Consider the following 26408-nt stretch of genomic DNA (forward strand, 5'->3'; position numbering starts at 1 on the left):
TGATGACTGCCCTTGTACTGTTCACTATGTAACTTATTCATTATGTAAGAATTTGTTCTACATGTAAAAACTTGTTTGTTATGCCTCAGAAGATTGGAGACTGACAAAAATTAGGCTTGGGGTGGAATAATGATTGTGCATTGAGCATTGACTCCCCTATACAGAATTTTATTGTCGTTAACAACCATTTGATCAATAAATATGAGAGATGCCCTCAAAAAAAAAAAAAAAAAAAAAGGACAGACTTCCAATGGTAAAATAAATTAGTAACCGGGATGTAAGGTATAGCATAAGGAATATAGTCAAGATATTGTAACAGCCTGGTAGGGTGATAGCTGGAACCTAGAATTATGTATATAAATGTTCTACCACTGTGTTGTACACTTGAAACTCATGTAATGTAATACTCTGTGTCAACTACCCTTCAATAAAAAATAATTATTAAAAAAAAAAAAAAAAAAAAAAAAAGAACATATGGCATGTGAACGGTCCCCAGGAATGGGTTGTTTTGATTTGTCTGATTTCTCTCAGACTGTTCAAGTTCGGTTGGACAGTGTCCGCCATGTCATGGATAAGTTTTCGCAAATGCCTGAGGTGCCTAACTGGTTTTCTTGGTTTCACTGGAGATGGCTGGTAATTACAGATATGCTTTGGTTATGTAACTATACTCCTATTATGTTAATGTGTGTGTGCAATTTAAGTAGTAGCTTAAAACCTATACATGCTGAAGTTACTCTACAAGAAGATATATCAAAGAAATAATCAATCTTCCCATGTTTTCTTCCGCCTGCTACTTCTATAGCTTTTCTTCTTCCTTCCTAATTACAACCCTTAAATAGAATTCGTGCCTCATATCAAATTTACCGAGTATCATAATTCTTCCAAGTGGTAAAGATACCTCAAGACAAATGCTGGGCATAGAAGCCACAGGGCATAAATATGCAAAGAAGTAAAAAGCTAACTTTTTCAAACAATAAGGCTTCTCTCTCACTTACCAACTTCACATTTCCCTGTATGGCCCCGGAAGATGACTGGTTAGCCAGAGACGGGTAAGATTCCTCAAGGGAGGAACAACCTAAGACAGGCACAGTCGCAGGGGGGCCATCAGGTGAGAAATTGGGGATCAACAGAGGTGAGGCTTAGAACCTCACCCCCCCGTTCTGAGAGAAATCTTCTACATACGTGGATGTTTTATTGCCCTGGTCTAGCTTGGATTAACACATAGTCTACAGGCACACACCTGATCATCTACATGTGCTCTCTTACAACACTAAACTATGTTTTCTACCTTTATCTTGAATCTACCTACCACTTCAGCATTTTATTAAAAATAATAATAATAAAGAGAGAAATGTGGTATCCACATATAAATCAAGTATAAAAACCAAATGAGTATTCATATTTGAACTGTTTAGAGTTCATAATGCATGAGCAAAACCGAAAGTTTCTGTGATGACTGCCCTTGTACTGTTCACTATGTAACTTATTCATTATGTAAGAATTTGTTCTACATGTAAAAACTTGTTTGTTATGCCTCAGAAGATTGGAGACTGACAAAAATTAGGCTTGGGGTGGAATAATGATTGTGCATTGAGCATTGACTCCCCTATACAGAATTTTATTGTCGTTAACAACCATTTGATCAATAAATATGAGAGATGCCCTCACAAAAAAAAAAAAAAAAAAAAAAAGAAGGACAGACTTCCAATGGTAAAATAAATTAGTAACCGGGATGTAATGTATAGCAGAAGGAATATAGTCAAGATATTGTAACAGCCTGGTAGGGTGATAGCTGGAACCTAGAATTATGTATATAAATGTTCTACCACTGTGTTGTACACTTGAAACTCATGTAATGTAATACTGTGTGTCAACTACCCTTCAATAAAAAATAATTATTAAAAAAAAAAAAAAAATAAGGGTACCTTACTCATCTTTCATCTCTGATACAACTGGAATTTAAAGAGGGATAAAAAGTAGTCTCCCTAAACTAGACGGTATTATGCTCAGTGAAATAAGCCAGGCAGAGAAAGACAAGCACCAAATGATTTCCCTCATTTATGGAGTATAACAATGAAGCAAAACTGAAGGAACAAAACAGCAGCAGACTCACAAACTCCAAGAAAGGACTAGCAGTTACCAAAGGGGAGGGGTGGGGAAGGGCAGGGAGGGAGGGAGGGAGAGGGGATTGAAGGGTATTATGATTACTACACATGGTGTTGGGGGGGATCATGGGGAAGACAGTGTAGCACAGAGAAGATAAAGTAGTGACTCTGTAGCATCTTACTACACTGATGGACAGTGACTGCAATGGGGTATGGGCGGGGACTCGATAACATGGGTAAATATAGTAACCACATTGTTTTTCATGTGAAACCTTCATAAGAGTGTATATCAATAGTACCTTAATTAAAAAATTGTATTAAAAAAAGTCTCCCTATTTTATGGATGGAAAAATCAGAGCCCTGGGAAGCTTATTGCAAGCCATCCAATGAGGCAAGGTTTAAGCTTTCAGTAAGTTTCCATCTGGATTACAATTCTAATAAGTGGGTCTGCCAAACATCCCTTTCCGGTAAACTGCACAAACACTATAAACAGCTTCCCTTCTAAAGCAGCTAGGGTACACTAAAAGGCCACCAAATATTAAAATTAGTCCACTAAACTGGAGATCACAAAGCAATCCAATTTACCTCTCTGTTTAATCCTATCCTTTCCAATTTCAGCTCTACTGGCCTTGGCTTGGAAGTAAGCAACCATATGTAGCTCATCTGGGATGGAGGAAGCTTGAAGTCAGGAAAAGATAAAAACTCCCAAACCAGGATCTTGTGTGAAGAGGACATGGGTACTTCCAGCACCACAGAGCAGCTAAAAGAGGAGCTAAGCTTCCCAACCCCTTACCCTGGCAACACCAAGTGAGGCACACCTTTTATTACAAGAGTTTACAAACAGAGCTACAAAAAAAAAAAGTAAAAGAGGGAAGCAAGGAGGGAGAGGGGGAGAGAGGGAGAGAGAGAAAAAAGATACACTCTCCACCTACACTCATGGATGGGAATGTGGGCTATCGGCTGGGGACCCCTCCACAGTGAGGACTGATAACATTTGTGCCCATAGCTTAGAGCTGAGACAGGCTCTGTCTCCATTACTGGCCTGGGGCCAGGGCATCTGAAGCAAGAAACTGCTAGGAAGATTGCAGGAGCCCCAGAAAGGAATGGTCTCTGGTAAATGGTGTCTCCTTAAAGTCCAGGAAGCATGTTTGTTCCTGGAGTTAAAGGCACATTTTTGGAGAAAGACCCCAAGATGTAAAGAAGGAAGCAGTCTTCTGTGGCACCAACAATAATGAAGATTGTGGCTAAAATCATCCTGAATCTGGGGGTAGGAAGGACCTTCATATATAAATTTCTTCTAGTTCCTCATTTGAAAATATGTTGAGTTGGCAGCTTATCTTTCTTTTCTAGTCTCTTTAGCTCTTAGTTGAGTTGGTAGCTTGTACAGTAGAAAAAAGGAAGGGTTGGCAATAGTAGGGCAATGAAGGTTCAAGGCTGGATCCCAGGAATCTGGGATCATGTGCTGTGGGTTGGCTTCAGGAGGTCAATGAGTTTCCTGCAGTGTTTGGCAGAGGCAGGCCTGGAACTGCTGTGTGGTAGTAACTGATTCCCCAGAGTAAGCAAGGCCAATCTCTCACTGGCACCCAGGGACACCAGCACCTGTGGGATAGAGAGCAGAGACAGAACATAACATGCAGAGGACTCTTATTTGGCCCAGCAATTCCCACTCCAGAAAAGGGACAAAGAGAAAACAGGCTCTGCGGGACTCAAACTAAGATTGTGTGAGAACAGAGAAACCTTGGGAACAGGAATCATCAGGACTAGAGGTTTACTTCCATTCTGTGGTTACAATGAATCCAAGGCACCAAAACACCAAGCACTTGTTTCAAAGAAGAGGCAAGGAATGCAGCAGTGGTAGTGAGCTAAAAGGTGTGGTTCCCAGCAATGGATCCAGACCAGCAGGTCATAACCTCATTACCACCAAGAATCCCTTTCATTATTCTCCACATGGATTGCCAGAGAATCCTATAATCTGTATCCTCATCATCCTATCAAAATTTCTGTTTAGCATCAACCACTCAAGGTTAGCACAGTGAGTTATGATAATTTGGAAGTTTAGCCTTATCACAGGTGGATGTGTGATTTCCATTTGGCTGTTTATATACTGAAAACTGACTAGGAAGGCAGAATAAAGCAGTGGTTCAGTATGGGCTCTGGATTCAGACTCCTGGGTTCAAAAGTCAAGCCTACATACTAGCTTTCTAACTTGAACAAGTTATTAAGTTCTTTGTGCCTCAGTTTCCTCACCTGCAAAATGAGGAACATGATAGCTTAAACCAAATAATAAAGGTAAAATGCTTAAATTAACATGGTGCTTTTCACACACTAAACGCTAAAAAAGATAGCATCTTCATGGCCTCCAGAATGAAACCATTCTAAACCTCAACAAATCCTAGTTTTCCCTCACGTGCCTCTCACAGACTCTAGAAGAGAGAAACAGTGATCCTTGAGACACCAGGCATCTCGCAGCCTAAGTGAGCTCTCTTCCAGGTCCCTTCCCTTCTCCAGAGTGGGAAATGGTAGTTCATCTCCAAGACACTGACCCTGGATTTCTGGCTCCCAGAGAGGTATATAGCTTGGGTTTCTGGATGTCCCAATTCCCTCAGACTATCCCAATGTTGTGAAATATAACCCAATATTTCACATAATCCCCTGGGCTGTACCTGATGGATGCAGGGCTCCTGTTGGATGCTCCGGAGGGCAATGAGAGCGGCTTCTTTCACATCTGCCTGGGGGTCTCCACATGCCATCTCCAGGAGCCGCTGGGGTACTTGGCACTTTAACAGCTCCTTCCCCAACCCCTCAGGCCCCAAGTTGCCCAGAGCTGATGCAGCATTGCGCCGGATGCCAGCCTGAGGGTCCCCGAGCAGCTGGGTCAAACTGGGTACCGCAGCTGCCAGAGCAGGTCCCAGGGGACCAGCCTGGTAAGCTGCATTACCCACAGCGAAGCTGGCATTGCGCCGCACAGCAGGGTCCTTATCTCCAAGCCCCAGCAGCAGAAGATTGAGCAACCCAGCCTGGCTCTGCAGCGCCCCACGAAGGGTCACACTGTGTTGGAGCAAGTGTCCCAGGAGCCCATAAGTATGGGCCCACACAGAATTATCTGGGTGGCCCAGGAGGCTGCGCAGGGGCCGGTAGGATTCATCGGAGCCAGCCAGGAGTTCTTGGATAAAGGACACGTTGCTGGGAGACAGTACACGGGCTGTGTGGGCCAGCAGGGAGAGAAGGTCAGAGGTCAGCAGTGGCTGGTCACCCAGGAGAGCAACTGAGAGGAATGAGATGATGGTTCTAGGGGAGGCAGCCACTGTGTTCACAAACTGGTTGAGAGAGGTGGAGTTTGTGAGAGCCAGGTGTGTGAGGAGACTGATGGGCAGCTCGACTTGTGGCAATGGAAGATGGTGGCAGCAAACCTGGGAGGAGAGGGGGAGGGGTTGAGGCAAAAGCAGTTCAGGGAGAGGGAGAGTACATCGGAGCAAGGCAGCGAGAAGGAGCCCAACTCTGGGGAAGAGAAAAGCCAAGGTATGGAAGAAACACCAGAGCTGGAAGACCTGACCCACAGCACTCCACGTGAATCACAATGTGGAGCCAAAGAGAACAGGTCTGTTCTAAGCTCATTCCTTGCTTAGTAAGGACTCAGTCACTCCATCTTCAAAGATGTACTGATTAATGCCAAAAATTGTCACAGAAGTAATTCCTGCCTGAGGAGCTGAGACTCCAGTGACTACACTAGGATGTTCTCCCTACTGAGCTCCAACAGAGTCCCAATAAAGGACTGATGGACAGAGGAGCATCAGCCCCCAGCTCCAACCATATGCCTCTGTCCAGGCCTGAATGCTTTCTCTTAGATCAAACCAGGTGATCTGCTCTTACCAGGGCCTAGGAGAGCTGTCAGGAAGTAAATTAGAGTACACAAGGCTGGCCATCTTCCTCTCCCACCTTCATGCCTGGTAGCTTCCCAAGTACCTGCAGCAGGTGGGCAGCAACTTCTGAGTCCACAAGGTCAGCCAAGACACCTCCATGGAGGTCAGCATCTACATCCAGGGCGAAGGGGAAGCAGAGGAGCTGGCAGACAGACAGCACCATGATGGGGAGAAACTCAGAACCGTGAGGCCTAAGGAGGGGAGTGTGGAAGGATTTACTTGGTCTTGCTCACTCACCCTTTATCATTCTTCCCTGCTCTCTTCTCAATCCTAAATCCAGCTTCCTTTCTCCAATCTCATCAATCCCACTGCTTGCCTCATAGCTCAAGCTGTCAACTATTTCTCTCCTGCCTTCCTTCCCCAACCCCACCACAGACACTCTGAATCTCCTGGACTTTCCACCTCTAGCGCAAACTCACGCCTGGCCCAGCTGATGGAGGAAGCTGGGGGAAAGCAGATGCTTCAGGGTGGACATGAGGATACTTCCATGCCGAGAAAGGTGACTCAGGCATAACTGGGGCTCCTGGGTGAAGGCAGCCATGGCCAGGCTCAGCAGGGCTGCCATGCCTGGAAACACCGAAAATGGAGACTAGTGGAGCAGGCAAGAGGCCCAGAAGCCCCTGCTTCCTCATGGCTCCCAGGGCTCCCACCTACTCAGTCCCTTCCGCATCCTTGAGCAGCTCTAGCCTAACTGCCATCTTCTCTTCTCCCCAGGCAGCAGCAGAAAATCTCCACAAGCTAGCTAACCCAGTTCTAGGCCGTCTACTCTTGAGAGGCACCAGCCCCTCCCAATACAAAGGAAGCCACACTGATGGAAAGATACCTTGGGGTGAGATCAACGTCCAGTCTGGCTCTAGGCTTTGGGGACTGGGTAGTGACAGCTCCTCTTCCTGCAGAGATACCTCCTCAGGGAACCTCAGAACCATGGAGAAGCGGTGCCACAGCACAGTCCACATTTCTGAGCTGGCCATGTCCCTTATCAGGCTGCCTTTCTCCTGCTATAGACAAAATTGAAGGAGAGTGGGTGGGGAGGGCGGAGTCAGGAGCCAAAATGCCAATGCCTTTTTTTACTTCTGTCCCTGACCTATAAGGAAAAGGAGTCCCAGAAATAATTTCTCTGTTCTCCTACATGGATTTCCCTGTTATCTCAGTTCCTTGTTTTTATCGCATCTTCACCCCTTGGCCCCTCAACTCATGTGCATGTCTGGTGGAAACCAGGGAATTACAGCTTTTCTCCCAAAAGAATCCCAAGAGATATAGCTGAATAGGTCCATACTGAGGGCAAGTGGCCGCACTCTAAGGCTACCACCGGCACTGTAGCTTAACATTAGAGCTGAATGTGGGTTGCTTCTTCATTCTAATGTCCAGTGGATCCCCAAGACGCCTAGTTTCTCTTTCCTTACTTCCCAGGGAACCTAGGATGCTCCTATACCTGTGTGATGAGCTGCAGTAGAAGGATGAGGAGGCCATCATAGAATCCACAGCCACCAGGTGGAGGCAGCCAGACCTGGCAGAGATAAGAAGAATTCAGATCCCTGAGAGGGATGAGGTGGCCTCACAAGCCTGGGCACCCAAATCCCAGTCAGGCAGAAAGCGCTCTTCCTCAGCCTCAGGTATAGTGGGGAGGTTCTTCTGGACTTGGGAGTGTTGATTCTTACCTAGTCATTCAATGACTAACTCTATCCTAAAGACACACAGCCTGGTAGGGTAGGCAGACATACAACCACAGGTTAGGAAGACACTTGCTGCTCAAGAGGCCGAAGTTGTCTGTCAGGTTGGCTGACACAGTTAAGAGTGCCTACCTCTATCTCCTGGAGGTAGAATACTGATGGATGAAATGTTTAAAAGGCAGACAGGAGGAGGAGGAGGTAGGAAGGGAGAACATTCCAAGAGGAAGTCATAGCATTAAGGCAGGTTATAAAAGGCCATGTGAATTTTGGAAGTGGTAATTCTTTCAGTACAGCAGGACTATAGAGCCCAGAGGTAAGAGCTGAGCTTTGAAGAGCAGACTAAGAGTTTGGATGTTATCCTGGAAGCAATGGGAAGCCACTGAGGACTTATGCAAGCTCCACATAAGACTTTTTGTCTCTTTTCTTCACTGCTGTATCCTCAGAGCCTAGAATAGTGTTCTGTACTCAATGCATATTTCTATGCTAAAAAATTATTGAACAAATAACTAGGTTTTTGAGAAAGCTTACTCTGGTAGCAGTGAAGAGAAAAGACTGGAGAGAACCTAGGCGAGAGATCCAGGCAGGGCCATATTCCAAGGTAGAGATGATGTGCATAAAAACTAAGGTAGGTCAGTAACAGGGCCATGGCAGGAGAAGATCTGACAATAGGAAGGCAAAATACGTAAGACCTGGGGAAACCATTTGGGTGAGGAAATATGGAGAAGAGGGAGAGGTCTGTGACAACTCCCAGGTTTCTGACTTAGGCTAGTCAATGAATGTTAGTGCCATCACTAATACACCACCTCTGTGAAGTTCAACTTTATCTAGAAAAAGCAGATGAGTATTACTATATTTCATGTGTCTTTCAAGTGTGTTGTAAGGATAGCACGTGAAATTATAAAGAATGATACATAGTAAGGCGGGACAATAATTTCAATATGAGGTCTATCCTTCTTTTTACAAAACGAGGGAAATATATTCCGAAGTGTCTAAAAAGGAGAGGAGGAAAAGGCCTGGAAAAGAAGAAAGCAGAAAAGCTTCATAATGGGCTGAATTCATGAAGAGTTCACAGGATGTGAGCCACCTTTTCCATCTAAGTTAAGGAGAAGCAGAGGGAAAAGTGAGTGTAACTGCAGTAGGAGGGGAAGAGATTAAGCATCAGGATGCTACCGAGATGAGCAGAAGCTTCAGGAAGAGAAGACTAAATCTCACTCCTCAGATAACTTAGGTCTCCTTCCTCCTTTAGAAGTCCTAAGTGTGCCATCAATATACAATGGGGAAATAACAGCCTCTTCAACAACTGGTGTTGGCAAAACTGGACAGCTACATATAAGAGCATAAAACTGGATTATTGTCTAACTCCATACACAAAAGCAAACTCAAAATGGATCAAATACCTGAATGTAAGTCATGAAACCACAAAACTCATAGAAGAAAACAGGCAAAAATCTCTTGAATATAAACATGAGCAACTTTTTCCTGAACACATATCCTTGGGCAAGGGAAACAAAAGCAAAAATGAACAAGTGGGACTACATCAAACTAAAAAGCTTCTGTACAACAAAGGACACCATTGGCAGAACAAAAAAACACCCTACAGTATGGGAGAATATATTTGTAAATGACTTACCCAATAAGGGGTCAACATCCAAAATATACAAAGAACTCATATGCCTCAACACCCAAAAAGCAAATAACCTGTTAAAAAAAATGGGCGAAGGATCTGAACAGACACTTCTCCAAAGAAGAAATTCAGATGGCCAACAGGCACAGGAAAAGATGCTCCACATCACTAATCATCAGGGAAATGCAAATTAAAACCACAATGAGATATCACTTCACACCAGTTAGGATGGCCAACATCGAAAAGACAAGAAACAACAAATGCTGGTGAGGAGAAACAGGAAGCCTCCTACACTGTTGGTGGGAATGTAAATTAGTTCATCCATTGTGCAAAGCAATAAGGAGATTCCTCAAAATACTAAAAATAGAAATACCATTTGACCCAGGAATTCCACTCCTAGAAATTTACCCAAAGAAACAAGATCCATGATTTGAAAAGACATATGCACCCCTATGTTTATTGCAGCACTATTTACAATAGCCAAGAAATGGAAGCAACCTAAGTGTCCATCAGTAGATGAGTGGATAAAGAACATGTGATACGTATATACAACTGAATATTACTCAGCCATAAAAAGGAAAGAAATCCTACCATTTGCAATAACATGGATGGAGCTGGAGGGTATTATGCTCAGTGAAATAAGCCAGGAGGAGAAAGACAAATACCAAATGACTTCAATCATTTGTAGAGTATAAAAACAAAGTAAAACTGAAAGAACAAAACAGCAGCAGACTCACAGACTCCAAGAAGGAACTAGTGGTTACCAAAGGGGAGCAGTGGGGGAGGAAGAAGGGGATAAAGGGGCACTATAATTCACAATCATAATACAGGTAGGTCACAGGGAAGGCAGTACAGCACAGAAAAAAACAAATGATGACTCTGTAGTACCTTACTATGCTAATAACAGTGACTGCAATGGGGGACTTTATAATATGGGTGAATGTTGAAACCACAATGTTGTTCATGTGAAACCTTTATAGGATTGTATGTCAATGATACTTTAATTAAAAAAAAAAGTAGTACCAACTGTTAATAAATCTAAAGCCTTGACCAGTCAGTGCTAGGAGGGGTACATTATCTGAGGGCAGGATAGACTCCTTGATTTATGAACCGCTCCTTAAGTTTACTCTGGGCTTGCTGGCATTTCAAGGGGATTTTCCCCTTGAATGCTGTCCCTGTGTTTGACTTTGTGCCTTCCCTGTGGGACCTCACCTCCGCAGGGGCAGACAGTACGTGTGTGGCAGCCGTGATCCACTCCACAGGCTGGAGGTCAAAGGTCACCCCTTGCTGACCAAGCTGTCCCAACAGATAGGCTGCTGCACTCTGTGGAGAGTTAGAGGAGAAAGAATGTCTGAATCTGAATGACATTCAGGGCAGGCGGAGAGGATTTAGTCTCCGTCCTAGTCCAGGAGGATGCCTCATAAAAGTTGCAAATAGGAGAGTGACTCCCCTGCTCCCACAAAAGTTGACTGACAGGTTGAAATGGGGAGTAAGTTGAAAGATGAAAACTCACCACAAGAGAAACGATGTGTGAATGGGTGAAGAGAGTGGCAATCTCACTGCCTCGCTTCTCCATTCTGAAAAGACGAGATCCACCAAGGGATGCAGAAGTGTGAAAGGAAGATGGTGAGTGGCTTTCCCTCTCTACACAGGCTGCAAGTCTACCTCCAGGCCACGAAGTTGGTGAGAATCTAGGTTCTTTGTAAAGCAAACTTCAACCTCTCTATCCCAATCCCTCCTAAGAACAGGCTGTAGGGTGCCACTTGCCAGGTTTTATGTCAGGGTGAGCTATATGGGCGGCAGAGTTCTTACATGACTCACCCAGAAGGCAGATCTTGGAGCTGGAGGACAAGAAGGAAAAGGAGGTAGAGTGCCACTTCAGTAGACTCTTCCCTATCCACTACCTCCACCTACAAAGGAAGTCCGAGATATCAAAGCAACCTCTGACTGAGATGGTGGGGCCACCATGAGATACTTGCCTGTGTTGCTGGCCTACCTTGCCCTGGACCAACATCAACAGCGACTCGAAGGCCAGGGACTCCTGCCCTAGCAGATGGCACAGGCACTCACTGACTCGGCAGCAGGAGTAGAGAACCTAAGGGAGGGGGAAGGAGTCTGTGAGGGAGGCAGAGCAGCCCTGGGGCTCCCAGACTGGAAGCCTCAGCTGAAAAGCAGGCTAGCCTCTCAACAGATCTGGTACCCACACTTGGGGGTGTTGAGAGTTCAGGCCACTTGCACTTAATGCTGTAAAGATAATGAGATAGAGACCCTTGACAGTTCCAGGGAGGAGTGGCTAACAGTGAGGCTGTCTCAACTGGAGAGATTTAAAAGCAAACAGAGGTCATCCAAAAGGGTCTCTCAACTCTCTCAGTGTCTCTCTCTCTCTCTCTCTCTCTCTCTGTCCTGGGGGTTAAAAAGAAAGCTGAAGTGCCAAGAGTTACAGGCAGGCAGTACCTTAAGAAGGTGTAGGCACAGGTTGGGATGCTGTAAGCCAGAGATGAGGGATGGCCTCAGAGGGCTGCTATCTTCAGAGAGCAGATTTGCCAAATGCCGAGAGATCTAGAGGGACACACCTGAAGGCTCAATCCCCTTCCCAATTATTCCAATCCTATTCCTCTCATATCTCCAGTTAATCAGGACTCTCAACCCCTCGCTAGCCACTCTTCCCCGGGTTCACCAGGAACCTCAGACCCCACTGCATTCCCAGTCTTCACTGCCAATGCAGAACCAAGAATCATGGCCTAGTTTAACCCAGTGTAGCGAAGTGTTGCTGGCCAAAAGGGAGCAGGAAATCTAAATTCTGAGCCCTTGAGGAAGCATCACTGGTGGCTGCAGATCAGCTATCCTACCACATAGGCAGTTTGTCACTTAGCTCTGTAACCAGCTGGCCAAAGGCTCTGGGAGTTTGGCTACATGTTCTACAAGCAGCCCAGACCCAGGGTGGAAGCATCTGTTTCTCCAAGTACTGAGAAAGGGGAGGCAGAAAAGCTTATTTTTCTGCATTTCTGAGAAGCTCTAGCAGTAGGGCTGAGGGAACCAAGAAACTGCAGCTCAGACCTGCTCCTTGGCTTCCCAGCAGGCAGGCAGTCCCACAGGAACAGTGCATATGGCTGCCAGCGCAGAGGAAACAGCTCCCAGCAGATCCTCACCCTGCTCCCTAGGTGGCTGGCTCACTTGCGGGGCTCCTATGGAGAAAGGCAAAGAATGCAGGGTGGGATCCAGTTGTTCCCTCAGATCCCCATTCATTTTTTTCTGTTCTTTATGAGCACTCACTAAATGCCAGGCAGTACTCTAGGCGATGGCAGTAGAATGGCCAGTGCTGGACCTACTCAACAAGTCAAGAGAATCTCCCCTCCCCTTTGCTTACCTGGGGGTGTGTGGAAAGGGAGCTGCGGAATTGTCAAGCCGTGAAGGAGCCCGTCCAACACAGCCTGCTGTGTTGTTAGCAGACTGGAGTAAAAGGCTTTGGAGATGGACCAGCTGTTCCCATCCATGGTTTCACACAGAACAGTAAAGCACTAAGGGAGACAAGGGCAAGGTTAACAGTAGGGCACTGGAACACTGACTGCACTTTGGGTAAGCAGCAACAATCCCCAGAGAACCTGAGAAAAGAGAAAAACCCAGGGGGGCCAGACATGTAAATTCTAAATGTTCCTTGAACAGGAAATACATTATATTGGTTCATTCAAGGATGGGAATTTTAGGTGTCAATCCTTCTATTCTCTGATCAGCTACTCTCCAAATGATGTTTTTCAAAGTGTTATCTGCTGACCATGAATATAAAAATTCCTGGGGATTCCTGGGTCCCTCCCAATCCAATCCACTGATTTGGAATTTCAGGAGATGGGGTATTTACTCCAAGCTCCCCATGCTACTCGCTGCACAGTGACATATGAGAAGTGCTGGCCAAAATATAAGTTAGACATTAAAAGCTTTCTGACTTAAAGGTATAAGGGATGTTAAAATAGGCTCTCAGACCAGAAAAGTTTGAATGGACTACTAGCTGGAGGCAAGAATGTAGCCCAGACCTGTGTTCCCAACTGTCAGTTTGAACAGTGACCAGGCAATTGTTTACTTCCTTGCACAAGTTCCTCTCTAATTGTCTCCTCTGAGATCAGTCATAATTCAACTGTGTTCTTATTCAATCTTCCATTCTCTTGTCCCTCACTCCTCCAGAGTCCAGAGGAGAAAACCCACATAATTTACTAGTTTGTAGGACAAACAAGGTTGGGAAATACTAGCTGATCTGCAAGTCTCTTCAAAAAGAAATACTTCTACTGGTGGTTCCCTGAAATAGGCCACATTGCTTAATGCCTCTGGGCCTTTACATACATTGTTTTTTCTGCCTGGAATGTCTTCCCTAATTTCCTATCTTATTGACCTGGCAAACGTCTATGCATTCTTCAAATGCTAGCAGAGATGATTTCCTTTATGATCCTCCAAGTAGCATTAATCATATCTGCTTCAGTGGTGCTCCTATATTTTATACAAGTTCTAATATACTTTTCACCCAGTTGCCCTTGAGCACTTTTTGTTTCTCCTATTAGACTATTCTCTAGGCCCTTCAGGACTGGGACTTTCTCTTACTCATGTGGGATACGTCACATAGTCAGCATTCAACAAATGTTTGTTGTACTACTTTGCTCTAATCCTATAGTTATAAGAAAGGGGAAAGGAGGAACACAGGGAAAGACAGCAGAGACAGAACTCTGGAAGTGCGGAGCCTGATTACCATAAGGCTGTCCCTCCGCAAAGCCTGCTCAGAGTCATCTGGTTGGGCCAACAGTTTCCCCAACAGGTCCAGAAAGAGGTTGGCAGCCTCCTGAAACACCTGTAGGCTGGGAAAACATGAGCCATGATCTCTTGTCATCTCTCTACTACAAGACCAGATGTGGTGAATGGGTCAGTTCTGGGTAGGGAGGAAAATCTGCAAAGGAACACCAGAACATTCCATTCCATCTTCCCCACTAAACACGCTGTCTTCTATACACACCCTCCAAGCCCCTTCCTTGCCATTTTTTCTAGGTTATTCACATCTTGACCCTTTCATTTAGTGTACGGTGATTGCTGACCCTGAAATCTGGAAGTCTTGGGGAAAACTTTGAGATGTCTCACAGTCCTTAAGAGAACTAGCTGGACTCTAAGGAGTCAGTCAGCTGATCCCTAAACCTGTCACAAATCTCCACTTCTCCTTACTTAACCTCCTCTTAATGGGCTGAGGAGGAATGAAGGTAGAAATAGAAGCCAAACTGGCCAACGGAACAAAACCGTCCCTCATCCCACCTGTCACCTGTCTGGCTCCTCTCCAGATTGAAGGTGCAAGCAAAGTAGGCCTGAATCACAGCCATCAGGTCCCGTAAGAAAGTTCCATACCAACATTGCTGCTAAGAAAGAGGACAGTGAGTAAGGGCAATGCAGGGGATGGGACAAAGAATAGAAAAAGCAGTAAGAAAAGGCATCAGATATCAGCTTACCAAACAGAAAAGGGCAGGGGAAAAAGAACATTTGGACAGAGAGAGGAGAGCTAGAAGTACAAAGTGGCAGCCAATGGGCTTTAAATAGCCTGAAATGTGTCTTATTTGGCCTGAACAGCATTTTGAAATTTAGGAGGTTCTGTTTCTCAAAATAGCTCAAATTCTTTTCTAAATTCCTTGAAAACACTTAAGATTAATTCTCATCAGCAGAGTGCAATTTCCAGCTGCCTGCACTGAGGCCTGGGTAAACACTTCTGTATTCTGTCCTCTCAGCTCAGCTGTGGCAGGACATGGCATGGGGAAGTAGTGGTTTGGACCCAAACATACTGAGCCTGAATCCTAGCTTTTCCACTTAGAGTATCTATGACCAATTAAAAGTCAGTGCCTCCATGTGAGCTAGCTAACCTCTGAATTTCAGTACCCTGTTCTATAAAATTAGGTCAACAAACCCTACCTAGGATTTAACATTTCAAAACACAGTGCTCTAACTATTGAGAAATTGCACAGAAAGTCTAGATTTCCAGCTTCTCTTAGAAAACTGCAAGATGGGCAACACTGAGCCCATATTCCTACATGGCAACAGTGAAAGAGAGCTGAGGAGACAGTGTCCACTTGAACTGGGCATGAGATCTCCAGTTTATGCCACTACCTATATAGTCACACTTAGAAAACTTCACTGCCTGGCCTCAGAAGGCATTGTAGACTTTGTAATGTATAGTCTACTAAGTAGAGAGGAAGAAAGAAAATACAAAGCAGTTGAACCAAACAGAGATGGCAATCTGAAGAAGAGCACTCTAAAAAGAAATCCCCTTACGTCTTTAGAGGCTGCTGGCATAGTGCTTACCTGCTGGATACTGTTGCTCTCCTGGCTGTGTCTGAGTAGGCTGAGCAGCAGCCCAGGGAGCCCTGCTTCATGGCAGAAGGAATACAAGGCAACAGGGTCACTGCAGCTGGATAGAAGACTTCTCAGGATCCGGAGGGCAGGAAGGATGCGGGAAGCACCCTCCAGCACACCTTTCAGGATCTGGGTTTCAAGAGGGAAAGAGATGGCAACATTATCACAGGTAAAAGCAGAATCGGATTTGGCAAAGAGGACCAAATGTTCTCCTTCCTTTCTTTGCAAGTCTAAAGCCCAGAAGAGGTGAACAGAAGAACAGAAATAGAGTTACCAGAGAAGAGGAATATAGGTGGTCAGGTCAACTGACTTATAAGAGCTGTGACCAAGGGGGAGGTGACCTCCCCTCAGGATCTGTCAGACCCAGTGCCATTGCTGTCTGCTCCCCACCTTCTCCAGCCCTTCACCTTATAAACAAAACACACACACACACTTCTGAAAATTAAAAACAATGGACACACAACGTTATTCAGCTCCAGACAGACAAAACAATATTATTCTACTCTAGATCAGGGGTTGGCAAACTATGACCTTCAGGCCCAATACAGCCTACCACTTTCTTCTATACAATCTGCAAGTTAAGGACAATATTATATTTCTAAGTGGTTGTTCTTTAAAAGGTTATTCATAACAATTACATCAAGTGGTTTACAATATGCCATTCACTGTTCTAAATCTTCTCACTTAAATGCTCATTTAATCTTTATAATAACCCTGTGAAGTAATACTCATTTTGTGGAAGATGAGACTGAAGTGTCTATATAGGCTAAGTAAGTAGTCAGTAATTACATAGCTGAAGAGTAGTTCAGCTGGAATTCCATCTCAGGAAGTCTTACACCGAAGGCAGAGCTTTTAACCTGCTTCCCTACTGAAAAGTTATCCAGCACTAGGTGGACAATGTGTAAAGCAAAAAAAAAGGTGCAAGGTGCCAAAGCGATTCAGTGGGGAAAGGAGAGTCTTTTTAACAAATGGTGCTGAGACAACTGTATAGGCACATACAAGAAGACAAACTTAGATCCTTACCTCATGTTATACACAAAAATTAACTCAAATGGGTCAAAGATCTAAATGTCAGAGCTAAAACTAGAAAACTTTTAGAAAAACCAAGAGAAAAATCTTCAAGAGTTTGGAGAAGATTTCTTAGATACAAAACCAAAAGCATAATCTGCAAAGGGAAAAATTGGTGACTGGACCTCATCAAAATTTGAAACCTCTGTGCTTCAAAAGACACTCTTGTGAGAATAAAAAGACAAATCATACACTGGGAAAAAATATTTACAAATTATATATCTGATAAAGATCTTGTATCCAGAATACACAAAGAACTCTACAACTCAATAATAAGAGAGACAACCTAATTTAAAAATGAGCAAAAGAACTGAATAGACATTTCACCAAAGAAGATACACAAATGACTAATAAGCACAAGAAAAGATGCTTGGCTGGACATTAGTCACTAGCAAAATGCAAATTAAAATGACAATGAGAAATTATTTCACACTTACTAGATTAGTTATAATCAAAAAGAGACAGAAATACATGTTGGCAAGAATGTGGAGAAATGGGGACCATTTCTGGTGGGAATGTAAAATGGTGCAGCCACTGAAAAATTACTCATCAGTTTCTTAAAATGTTAAACATAAATTTATCATACAACCCAGCAATTCCACTCCTAGGTATCCACCCAAGAGAAAAGAAAACATATGTCCACACAAAGACTTCCAAATCAATGTTCAGTGCAGCATTATTCATAATAGCCCAAAAGTAAAAATAACCCACATGTCCATCAACTGATGAATGGTTAAACAAAATGTGATACATCCATACAATGGAATACTAATCACCAATAAAAGTGAATGAAGTATCGATACATGCCACAACATGCATGAACCTCAGACACATTATGTAAAGTGAAGGAGCCAGACATAACATTGTACACTGTATGATTCCATTTGTATGAAAGGTCCAGAAAAGGCAAATCTATGAGAGAAAATCGAGGTTGCTGGCGAGCAGGGATGGGAATGGTAACTGTAAACAGGTATGAGGAATCTTACAGGTGATAAAAATGTTCTAAAACTGGATTATAGTGATGGTTTCACACCTTGGTTAATTTATTACAAATTACTCTTAAAAACTTCAAAGAAAAGAGAGAGAAAGAGATGCAGGCAACATATTTCAGTGAGTTCCCAGGAGGGAAATTTCCGAGAAGCATGGAAAGGCTTTATAGGAGAGAACTCTTAACTATGAATGCCAACTAAGCAAAATGTTATCCCCTAAAAAACAATCTCATTCTCTCATTAGCATATGTGTATTAGAAACTATTGTACATTTGTTACATCTACTTTTTAAATTTCATCACTAAAAATTTTGTTGGAAATATGTTTTCTCTCATTATGGAAGTACTTCTATAATATCCTCCATTTTTTATCACAGCCCTCGATGTCTAAAATATTTACCATCATATGGGTACTTTTCCCTTCAGGAAGAAAAACCCAAAGCCTGTTCTTTCTGTGTTACTAAAGGTTAACAAATCCCATTGAATTGAGTAGATGGACTGAAAGGAATTGGAAAGGGACACACTTTCTCTTTCTCCTCATGTCAGTCAGCATTATTTTTAAGCCTCCTGTGAAAATAATCTCAAATCCCACCCACAGTATCCTTCTGCCCATTACCTGCCCTCCAGCCTCATGCAGCTGACTCTGGATGCGTTGGCAGAAGTCAGGGTTGCACAGCAGCGTGAGAGGGGCCTTCAGTTGGATGGGCACAGGTTCGGTGATCTCTAGCAGGTGTTGCCATTCATTGTCACTGTCTGGCTCCTGAGGCAGAAGGAAGTGGAAGAGATCAGGAGGAATGGGTAAGGTTCAAGGGTAGTAGCTTCTAACCCGAGGAATCATGGAATCATTGCAAGAAACCAGTAACTCCTTTGGCACAGGTGTATGTTTTTCAGCCTCCAGTTTAAAAAGGTACAGCTGGTGGTACACAAGGGGTCTTGGAAAATCTCTTGGAGAACACTAGCATATGTGTATAAGGAGATACTTAGGAGGATGTCCATTACAGCATAGTTTATAATAAAAAAATCATAAAGCAAATCAGTAATGGAATAACAAATCATGGCATATCCTTATTAAGAAATACCATTAAGTTATTAAAAAGACATTAGTACTGAAGATGCATCATTTATGTAGCATTTCTACCAAAATGCACAACTTGAATCTAATCATGAGGAAATATCAATCTGAGGAACATTCTACAAAATAACTGTCCCATGCACTTCAAAACTGCCAATCATAAAGACAAAAAAAAAGATTAGGAATGGTTCCAGTCTCCAAAAGAAACTAAGGAAGTATAACAACTAAATGCAATGTACAACAACACTGGATCAGATTGTGGACAAGGAAAAAAAAGGGCTTTTTTTGCCGTAAAGAACATTACCAGAGCAACTGGCAAACAGGGATTGTAGCTTAAATAACAGAACTACATCAATTATGTCAATGTTAAATTTCTGACTTCTGTAATTGTACTACAGTCGTGCCAGTGAACAACCTTGTTCTGAGTAAATATGCACTAAAGCAAATACCTAGGGATAAAGGGGCATGTCTGCATCTTACCCCAAAATGATTCAGAGAATTGCACATATATATAATTATATAATCCTATAAATGGAATCCTAAAGTAAATTAATAGAATCCTAAAGCAAATGTGGCAGAATTTTAGTAGTTGGTGGATCTGGATGAAAGGGTATTGGGAATTCTTGGTGGTATTCTTATTATTTTCTTTAAGTTTGAAATTATTTCAAAACAGTAAGTTAAAACTCTGATAAAACAGAAGAGAACTACATGTTCAGATGTAGAAAGATCTCTACAACAGGTCACATGGTAAGAGGCATGGTACAAAACAATACATATGGTATGACCTCAGTTATGTAAAAACAGCCAAACTATGCATTTCTATATATGCATATACATGCATGTAAATGTACAGAAAGTTTGGAAGGAGACAGACTAAACTCATATAACAGTAGACTCCTTTGGGACTGAGGTAAGCTTAAGGGGGACTTTCATTTTTACCTATATGTTCCAGTTTTTTACAATTACATGTTCAGATACTATTCAATTAAAAGCTATAAATTGATAAGAAGGCAATTTTTAACACAAGGAGAGCCCATACTTAGATGGTTGGGAGACGCTGTTCTAGGAAAACATCTACACAGATCCAAGATCCCATGGCACAGGCAAGGCCAGGAGAAGCCCCTATGGCTCACCTCATTTTCTAGGTCCACTGCATCAGTGCTCTGCTGGCCCACCACCTCCGGCCTCGGCTCTGGGAAGGCTTGTTCACAATCCCGGATGATCTGGTTTTCCCTGCCAGAGGAAGTGGGGAGTAGGAGTTCTAGACCTGTGAGGCTTGGGATTCATTACCTTGCCCCTCCCTCAAGGCCCAGGACAGGAATGAAGAACAAGAACATACAGGATTGGATAGAGGAGACCTCCTTGAATATGGCCAGGACAGGATATGTAGACTGCTACCCACATATCCATTACTACTCTCTCACTTGGTGCCTATTCTCAAGACTACCTTGGGAATTTTCACCTGTTGGTCTCAACTCAAATAATCCTCCCTTTTTTGTGGAGACGATTCTTTCCTTTCAGTTAATTTATGACTGAGGCATGCATAGAAAAAAGAAAGTTCCCACAATTCCTGATGAATCAGGAAAGTATCTGGAATTAGAATTCAAGAACCTAGGACTCAGACTCCCAGGGCTCTGTCCATATGCAGGCAGAGGCTAGTGAGAAGGACTGTGTTGTATTCACTTTGGCGAGAGCCAAAGATCTGCAAGATACCTAAACCTATAAATCCCCAGCTATATCCTCCTCACCGAGGTGCAGGGAGGGCCTCTCCAGCTCCCCACTCAGCCCAGCTGCTCTTCATTTCTGCTACCAAGATCCCAGCTGAGAGGCCTGGTTCCTGAGGATTGGCCCTCACTTTGGGCAGAGGGGCTATGCCAGAAGCCACCTTGCTGGTGCTCTCCTCTTGCTCAAGGGCAGGTCCTGTGTTCTGGTGTTTCTGTGGGAAGTGAGCAGAAGACACTGCATCAAAACTATCTGGTTGCCAGTGGCAGTACAAATCCTATTTGTGGCTCTTTCCCAACACTAGGAAGTCACCCTCATCCTCCAATTCCCCCAGCCACTAGCCTGGTCTATCACATATTCCCCTTGGCCCCACACACCTTCTTGGCCTCCTCAGCCATGCGCTTACAGGCTTCATGCAAGATGCGAGATCGACTGCCCTTGGGGGCCAGCTGATGCACCTGCTGGTCTTTTAGGACCTGAAGTTCTGGAGGTAGGCGACTGGTGAATGGGGTGCCCAAATCTGGGCCTTCTGGTTCAGAAATTACTGCAGGGACAGGAGGGGGGAAGACATGCTCATAGTGGAGCTGAATCACCACTTCCACCTGGCCAGAGACAACTGCAGTATCTCCAGGGTTCTGCAGGAGACCATTTTGACAAAATGACAAAGTGGGGCAGGCGGTTGCAGGGGAAATGGCAAAGGTTAGGCAAAGGGCCAGAAAGAAAGTTCAAACTGGGGGGTAAAGAAGGTATGCTGGGTCTGGATAGTGGGGCAGGGAGTAGATGGGGGAGAGCACTAGGGAAGTGCAAAAGCCCTCACAACTCACTGGTAACATGACCAGCAATGAAGGGGTGATGTAAGAGGTCTGGCCAGGACAGACGCTGCCGGGGGTCCTTGGTGAGCAGCCCCTGCAAGAAGTTCTGTGGACAGAAAAAATAACCTTACTTTCTACTGGCTCTCCCTAACTCCTCAGCCGAACCGGCAAACCTGAGTCCATTCTTACAGCACACCCTCTCTCACCCTATCTTTAGGCCTGTCCCTGGCTTCAGGGACACTTTTCACTCCTCACCTCCTAGGGAGCCCCAATTCCTGTCCATGGACATTTTGGAACCCCAGAAGTAAAAACAGAAATCTCAGTGTTACCAGCTCTGTGAAGAAGTGAGAAGAAACTAGGAGAAAGAGGTCACCTTCACAATCATCTTCAGAAAGCAAATATTCAAAAGAGTCCCAAGCTGTTCACTCTGCCCTCTGCCTGACTGCACTTTGTTTGCAGCTGGATGGGAACAGATGCATTTGTGGTTAAAAGCACAGTCACACACAGAAGTCTCTGTGTAAAGATGTGTTTGGGACCACTCAAAAACAGAGATCTTCCTGCCAATCTTCATATGGTGGAGGGGTAGGGAGACTGTCTGAAAAGGGAACATCTGTTATGAGGTATCTTTGGGAAAATCCTCAACTGGGCCTGGAACAAGAAGAGAAGGTACTAGCAGATTATGACCACTATTCATAAAAGGTGACTGGCATACATGGCTTTTACTGAAGATACCTGTATATTTCCCCTATTGGAAAAGGAGTATCCTACCCTATGGGGGAATGTACATCACCCAGTTAAGTTTCCTATGTTTAGATTCTTTTTGATAATTATTTGGGCCTCCCCAAACTAAACAGATTAGGGAGAAACTTTTCCCTTTCCACCTTAGATAAAGCAAAGGAAAGTTATAATGAGGGTTCCCTCTGGGAGAACGTAGCATTTAAATTCCATTGAAGGCCCAAATCGTGCCCTAGATTAAGGGAAGAAAAGGGTGAACTCTTTTTCCTTCCTCTCTTTTCCACCCTGCTAAGACTTAACTGCAAGGAGCAGGCACCGCCTCTATCCTGTCCCTAATCACTGAGCTAGCCCACCAGCTCTGGCTATCTGGACATGTGAAGATTCCTTTTTTCAGGAAAAGAACTGAAAGCTGTGTGGGTAAATGAAGGTATCAGGCAATCAATTCACCTGATAGGATATAGGTAGAACAGAAAGTATGTCAAAGAACCAGTATCTGTCGCTGATGTCTTGAAATTACCTTTCCAGTGTGATATATGATAGCTTAAGGGGAAGCTGCTATATCCAAATTGGGCAGACCTTAGAACAGCCTCCCAGAATAAGGCCCTATAGTAGAGAAGCAAGGCAGTTTGACCCAGGTCCTGCATTAATTCAGTAACTGCTGCAAAGTCCTCCTACAGATCTGGAAAAGGATTTTGGAAATGGGAACAGTGGCAGAGACAGGTTTCTGATGCAAAAGTAATCTCCCTTTCCTTCATTACCTTGAAGCAAGGACTAATGGTGGCAGGCCAGCGCACAGGGTCCTTGAGAATAAGGCTGACCAGCTGAAAGATGCTGGTGGTGTAGAAGGGAGGCGTGCCTACAGCCAGTTCATACAGTATGCAGCCGACAGACCAGAGGTCTGCAGTGTGGTCATATGGTCGCTCTTCCACCAGCTCTGGAGACATATAGAGTGGTGTGCCTTTGATAGATGTCAGCACCATTGTGTTGGTGCTCATGGCCCGGGCAAATCTGCAAGAGATGATGGAATGGAAATGGGAAGAGGGAAGATATCAATAAAAACTAAACCTGGTTACTACTACCCATCATGTGTGAGAGATCCAAACCTGAGCAGAGAGAGCACCTTCCAAAAGACCAAGCAGAAAGCCCAGTCTCCAGCTCATGTTCTAAAATGAGACCAAGTAAGTCAAGACTTATGGTCTAATTCTTTCTGCAGAAATGGAAGCAGAGATGAAAGGTCAGGTTCCTCACCCAAAGTCACAGAGCTTGATGCCACCACCCTTGGCAAGGAGGATGTTCTGTGGCTTCATGTCGCGGTGGAGGATGCGGTGGGAATGCAGATAGTACAGAGCAGACACCAACTGAGCAGCAATGGCCTGAACCTAGGTGTCCAACAGTTAGGTGGGAGGAAGAAAGGGAAGGTCAGAGGAAGGAGCCTGCTGATGAGCCCAAAGACTCCTCCATAATACCACTGCTGACATGATCTTGTCCTTCTTCCCTTTCTCCCAGAGTGTTACATGACACCTTACTTAGTTCTTGCTCTCCTATTCATTCGTTCTTTGTGTTCGTCTACCCATTCAAGGAAGATGTGTTGAGTCTCACTTACCAGCTGCATGACTGTGGGCAAATTATCTTGTGCCTCTCAGATTCATCATATTAAGGTAATAATGATGATGCCAACCACCTCATAGGATTATTGTGGGGATTAATCCATGTAAAGTTATGGAATTCTCAGAATGGTGCCTCACAGTTAGCAAGCCTTCAATATATTACTCATTATTAAAGAAGACAAAAAAACAACCCTCAAGAGAAGTTATTGAACAAACAAGCCAGACAAAATAAATAAGATGATGACTTACAAATAATGATAAATGTTCAGAAGGAAATAGAAATGCTGCAATAGGAAGTCCTGAGAGGGGCCTACTTGCTAGACAGAGTTCAAAGAAATCCCTACAATGGGTGTGGATAAAGAATGTGTTTAAGCAAATCCCACTGTTAACCACTATGCCTTGGAGATGAGCCCTGCCTTAACCAAAAACCTTCTCCCTTCCTGCCCTCTCCAGTACCACCATACTGGTCCTTCTTCCCCAGAGGTACCTAATAGCGACAACAACCACATTACTAATAGCTATATTGAATTCCATGTGTCAGCACTCTTTTCAACACTTTATATGAATTAACTTGTTATTTTCCACAATAGCCTTATGAGGTAGACAGAACTATTATTTCTATCTTAAAATGAGTAAACTGAGCACAGAGAGGATCCCTGTCCATGAGGATCCAGCTAGAAAGTGGCAGAGCCAACCTTTGCACATACTGAGAGATTCTGGCTCCAGTGTTCACATACTTTACAGTCCCACCACATTGCCTCTATATATACCCAGCTGCTTGTATTTTTCTCAGTAGTCTTCAAAACAGAAACTCTCAGTGCCTTTAGCTTTCCTTACCAGTCCTTAACCTGAAGAGAGGTCAGGGGCAGGGAGAAGTTTGAGCCAGGAAACCTACCTGGTCTTCAGGAAGCTTTCCATCATCTTCCAGAATCTGAAAGAGCTCTCCCTCAGCATAGTCTGTCACCACAACCACCTGCAGGGAGAAGGCAATGGTAATAATAGCTCCAGATATATGCATTCTAACGTTCAGAAATTCCTGGGGCCCTCCTTCTCAGGGAGAGTTGACCCAAAACCAAAGTGCACCTCTTTGTCAGTTTCAAAGCTGTCAAGCATATGCACAATGTTGGGATGCCGCAGACCCCTCATAATTTCAATCTCTCGTTGCAGATTCCTCAGCTCCTTCTCTGAGCGTCCCAGTTTTGGAATGAACTTCAGGGCCACCACCTGTCAGTGGTAAGGTGAAGAGTCAAGGCCTAACCACACTATTGAAACATTAGCCCTCAGAGCTCCACAGCTCAGGCTTTAGATTGTTTGAGCAATTCTCAGTATACCTGCTAGTTTCCCACACCACTTCCCCATGGTATACACTGACCTTACCCCGGCTTCCCCTCCCCTCATCCTAGGAGGAAACAGCCTCTACTAGATAGATATCTTTGGTGGATTCTGGGACAGATATTTTGACCTGGGTAAAGAACTCAAGATTTAAGGGAATTGGGGAGAAGGGAAGGAAAAAAAAAATGAAGACAGAAAAATACAGTTCAAGTGGTTTATCTCTTCCTGCATGGTATGATAGAAATTAATTTAACAATAATAATGACTTATTTATTGTTTACTAGGTGCCAGGCACTATGTGATTCAGTGTGGTATCACATTCAATCCTCAAACCCTATCAATCAGATATCTTTATTATACAGATGAGGAAACTGAGATAGAGAGAGGTTAAGTAATTTGTCCATAATTCTAAGGTTAGACAGTAGAGCTAGGTTTGAACCCAAGTAATCCAAGAACAGAGCTCATACTCTATAAGAAGTATGTATGAAGGAGTCATTGTTTTAGGATTACAGGTTGGTATTCTGGCCCTGTTTTCCAACGGAGTTGGGGGTGCAGAATCCCACCCAAGAGATAATCTCTTTGTTCACCACCTGAGCACTGTATTTTCTTCGACCCTTGTATACCCTCCCAAAGGAGCCTTCTCCAATCATCTCCAACACGTGGTACTTTTCCATGACAGAGGTTTCAGGAACCCTCAGAACTAAGAAGGTAGAGGTGGTGGTGAAGGGCTACAGCTCCAGCGACAGTTCTACACATCTGGGAGGTCTGGTTCGGGCATGGAAGAAAGGTTAATGTTAGTTGCCTTGCTATTTCCTTTTTCATAATAATCTAGGCCACAAAAACATGTTAGGGTGGAGTAGATGTAAAGATGGGATACGGAAGCAAACTGAGCGCCTCTCGTAGTTACTCCTCTTTCAGTCTCCTCCTGTCCCCCAATTCAACCTCGCTCCCGAACACGACCCGTTGCCTCTCCCCACAGCCTCACCCACCGACCCCAACCCTCCCAACCTCCCCCAAGTTCCCGTCACCTCCATCTTCCCCTGAACCCCCGCCCACACCTCCTGCCCCCGGGCTCCGCAGTCCCCAGCCCCTCTCTCACCGCCAGCCTAGGAGCTCAAGCTCCTCCGGCCGAGAGACGCCGGTCCTGACCTCCGGCCCCGCCCCTCCTGGCCGCCTGCGTACTTTGCCTGACTTATAATTCTTCCCCGCATCCTACTGCCTTGCCGGTCTCTTTAGACTACCACTGTTACCAGTTTTCCTCGCTAGCGCTGATGAGAAGTTCAGAGGACAGAGGCATTCAGAAGTGTGGGAGAGACGGAGGACCGCTCACAGGCACTTCCTAGGGCACTTCCGAGCCGTCACTTGACCAGCAGTGCCCGCGGTT

General features: G+C 44.4%; 1 protein-coding gene across 5 annotated transcripts; it reads right to left on the reverse strand.

Annotated features, from left to right (window-relative positions):
• Nucleotides 1–1587: 1587 nt before the first annotated feature.
• STK36 (serine/threonine kinase 36) lies at nt 1588–26379 on the reverse strand. Of its 5 annotated transcripts, none has more exons than XM_057503548.1 (27): nt 26275–26379; nt 25615–25789; nt 24776–24916; nt 24588–24665; nt 23334–23464; nt 22844–23093; nt 21363–21456; nt 20916–21082; nt 20565–20752; nt 19950–20049; nt 18361–18504; nt 15638–15817; nt 14603–14700; nt 14052–14157; nt 12687–12837; nt 12377–12504; nt 11774–11878; nt 11316–11414; nt 11141–11229; nt 10833–10896; nt 10532–10642; nt 7458–7532; nt 6849–7023; nt 6445–6592; nt 6069–6216; nt 4769–5515; nt 1588–3704 (listed from the first exon to the last, which is right to left on the reverse strand). In XM_057503548.1, the coding sequence occupies exons 2-27, from the start codon at nt 25696–25698 to the stop codon at nt 3561–3563; spliced, it is 3945 nt and encodes a 1314-aa protein (XP_057359531.1). In that variant the 5' UTR covers nt 25699–25789; nt 26275–26379; the 3' UTR covers nt 1588–3560. The 5 variants fall into 5 exon arrangements, with proteins under 5 accessions (XP_057359531.1, XP_057359530.1, XP_057359532.1 ...); XM_057503547.1 differs by lacking the exon at nt 26275–26379 and adding an exon at nt 26124–26217; XM_057503549.1 differs by lacking the exons at nt 11774–11878; nt 26275–26379 and adding an exon at nt 26124–26217.
• Nucleotides 26380–26408: the final 29 nt, after the last annotated feature.

Source organism: Manis pentadactyla, chromosome 6 (assembly GCF_030020395.1).
Source record: "Manis pentadactyla isolate mManPen7 chromosome 6, mManPen7.hap1, whole genome shotgun sequence".
In the NCBI taxonomy this organism is placed as follows: domain Eukaryota; kingdom Metazoa; phylum Chordata; class Mammalia; order Pholidota; family Manidae; genus Manis; species Manis pentadactyla.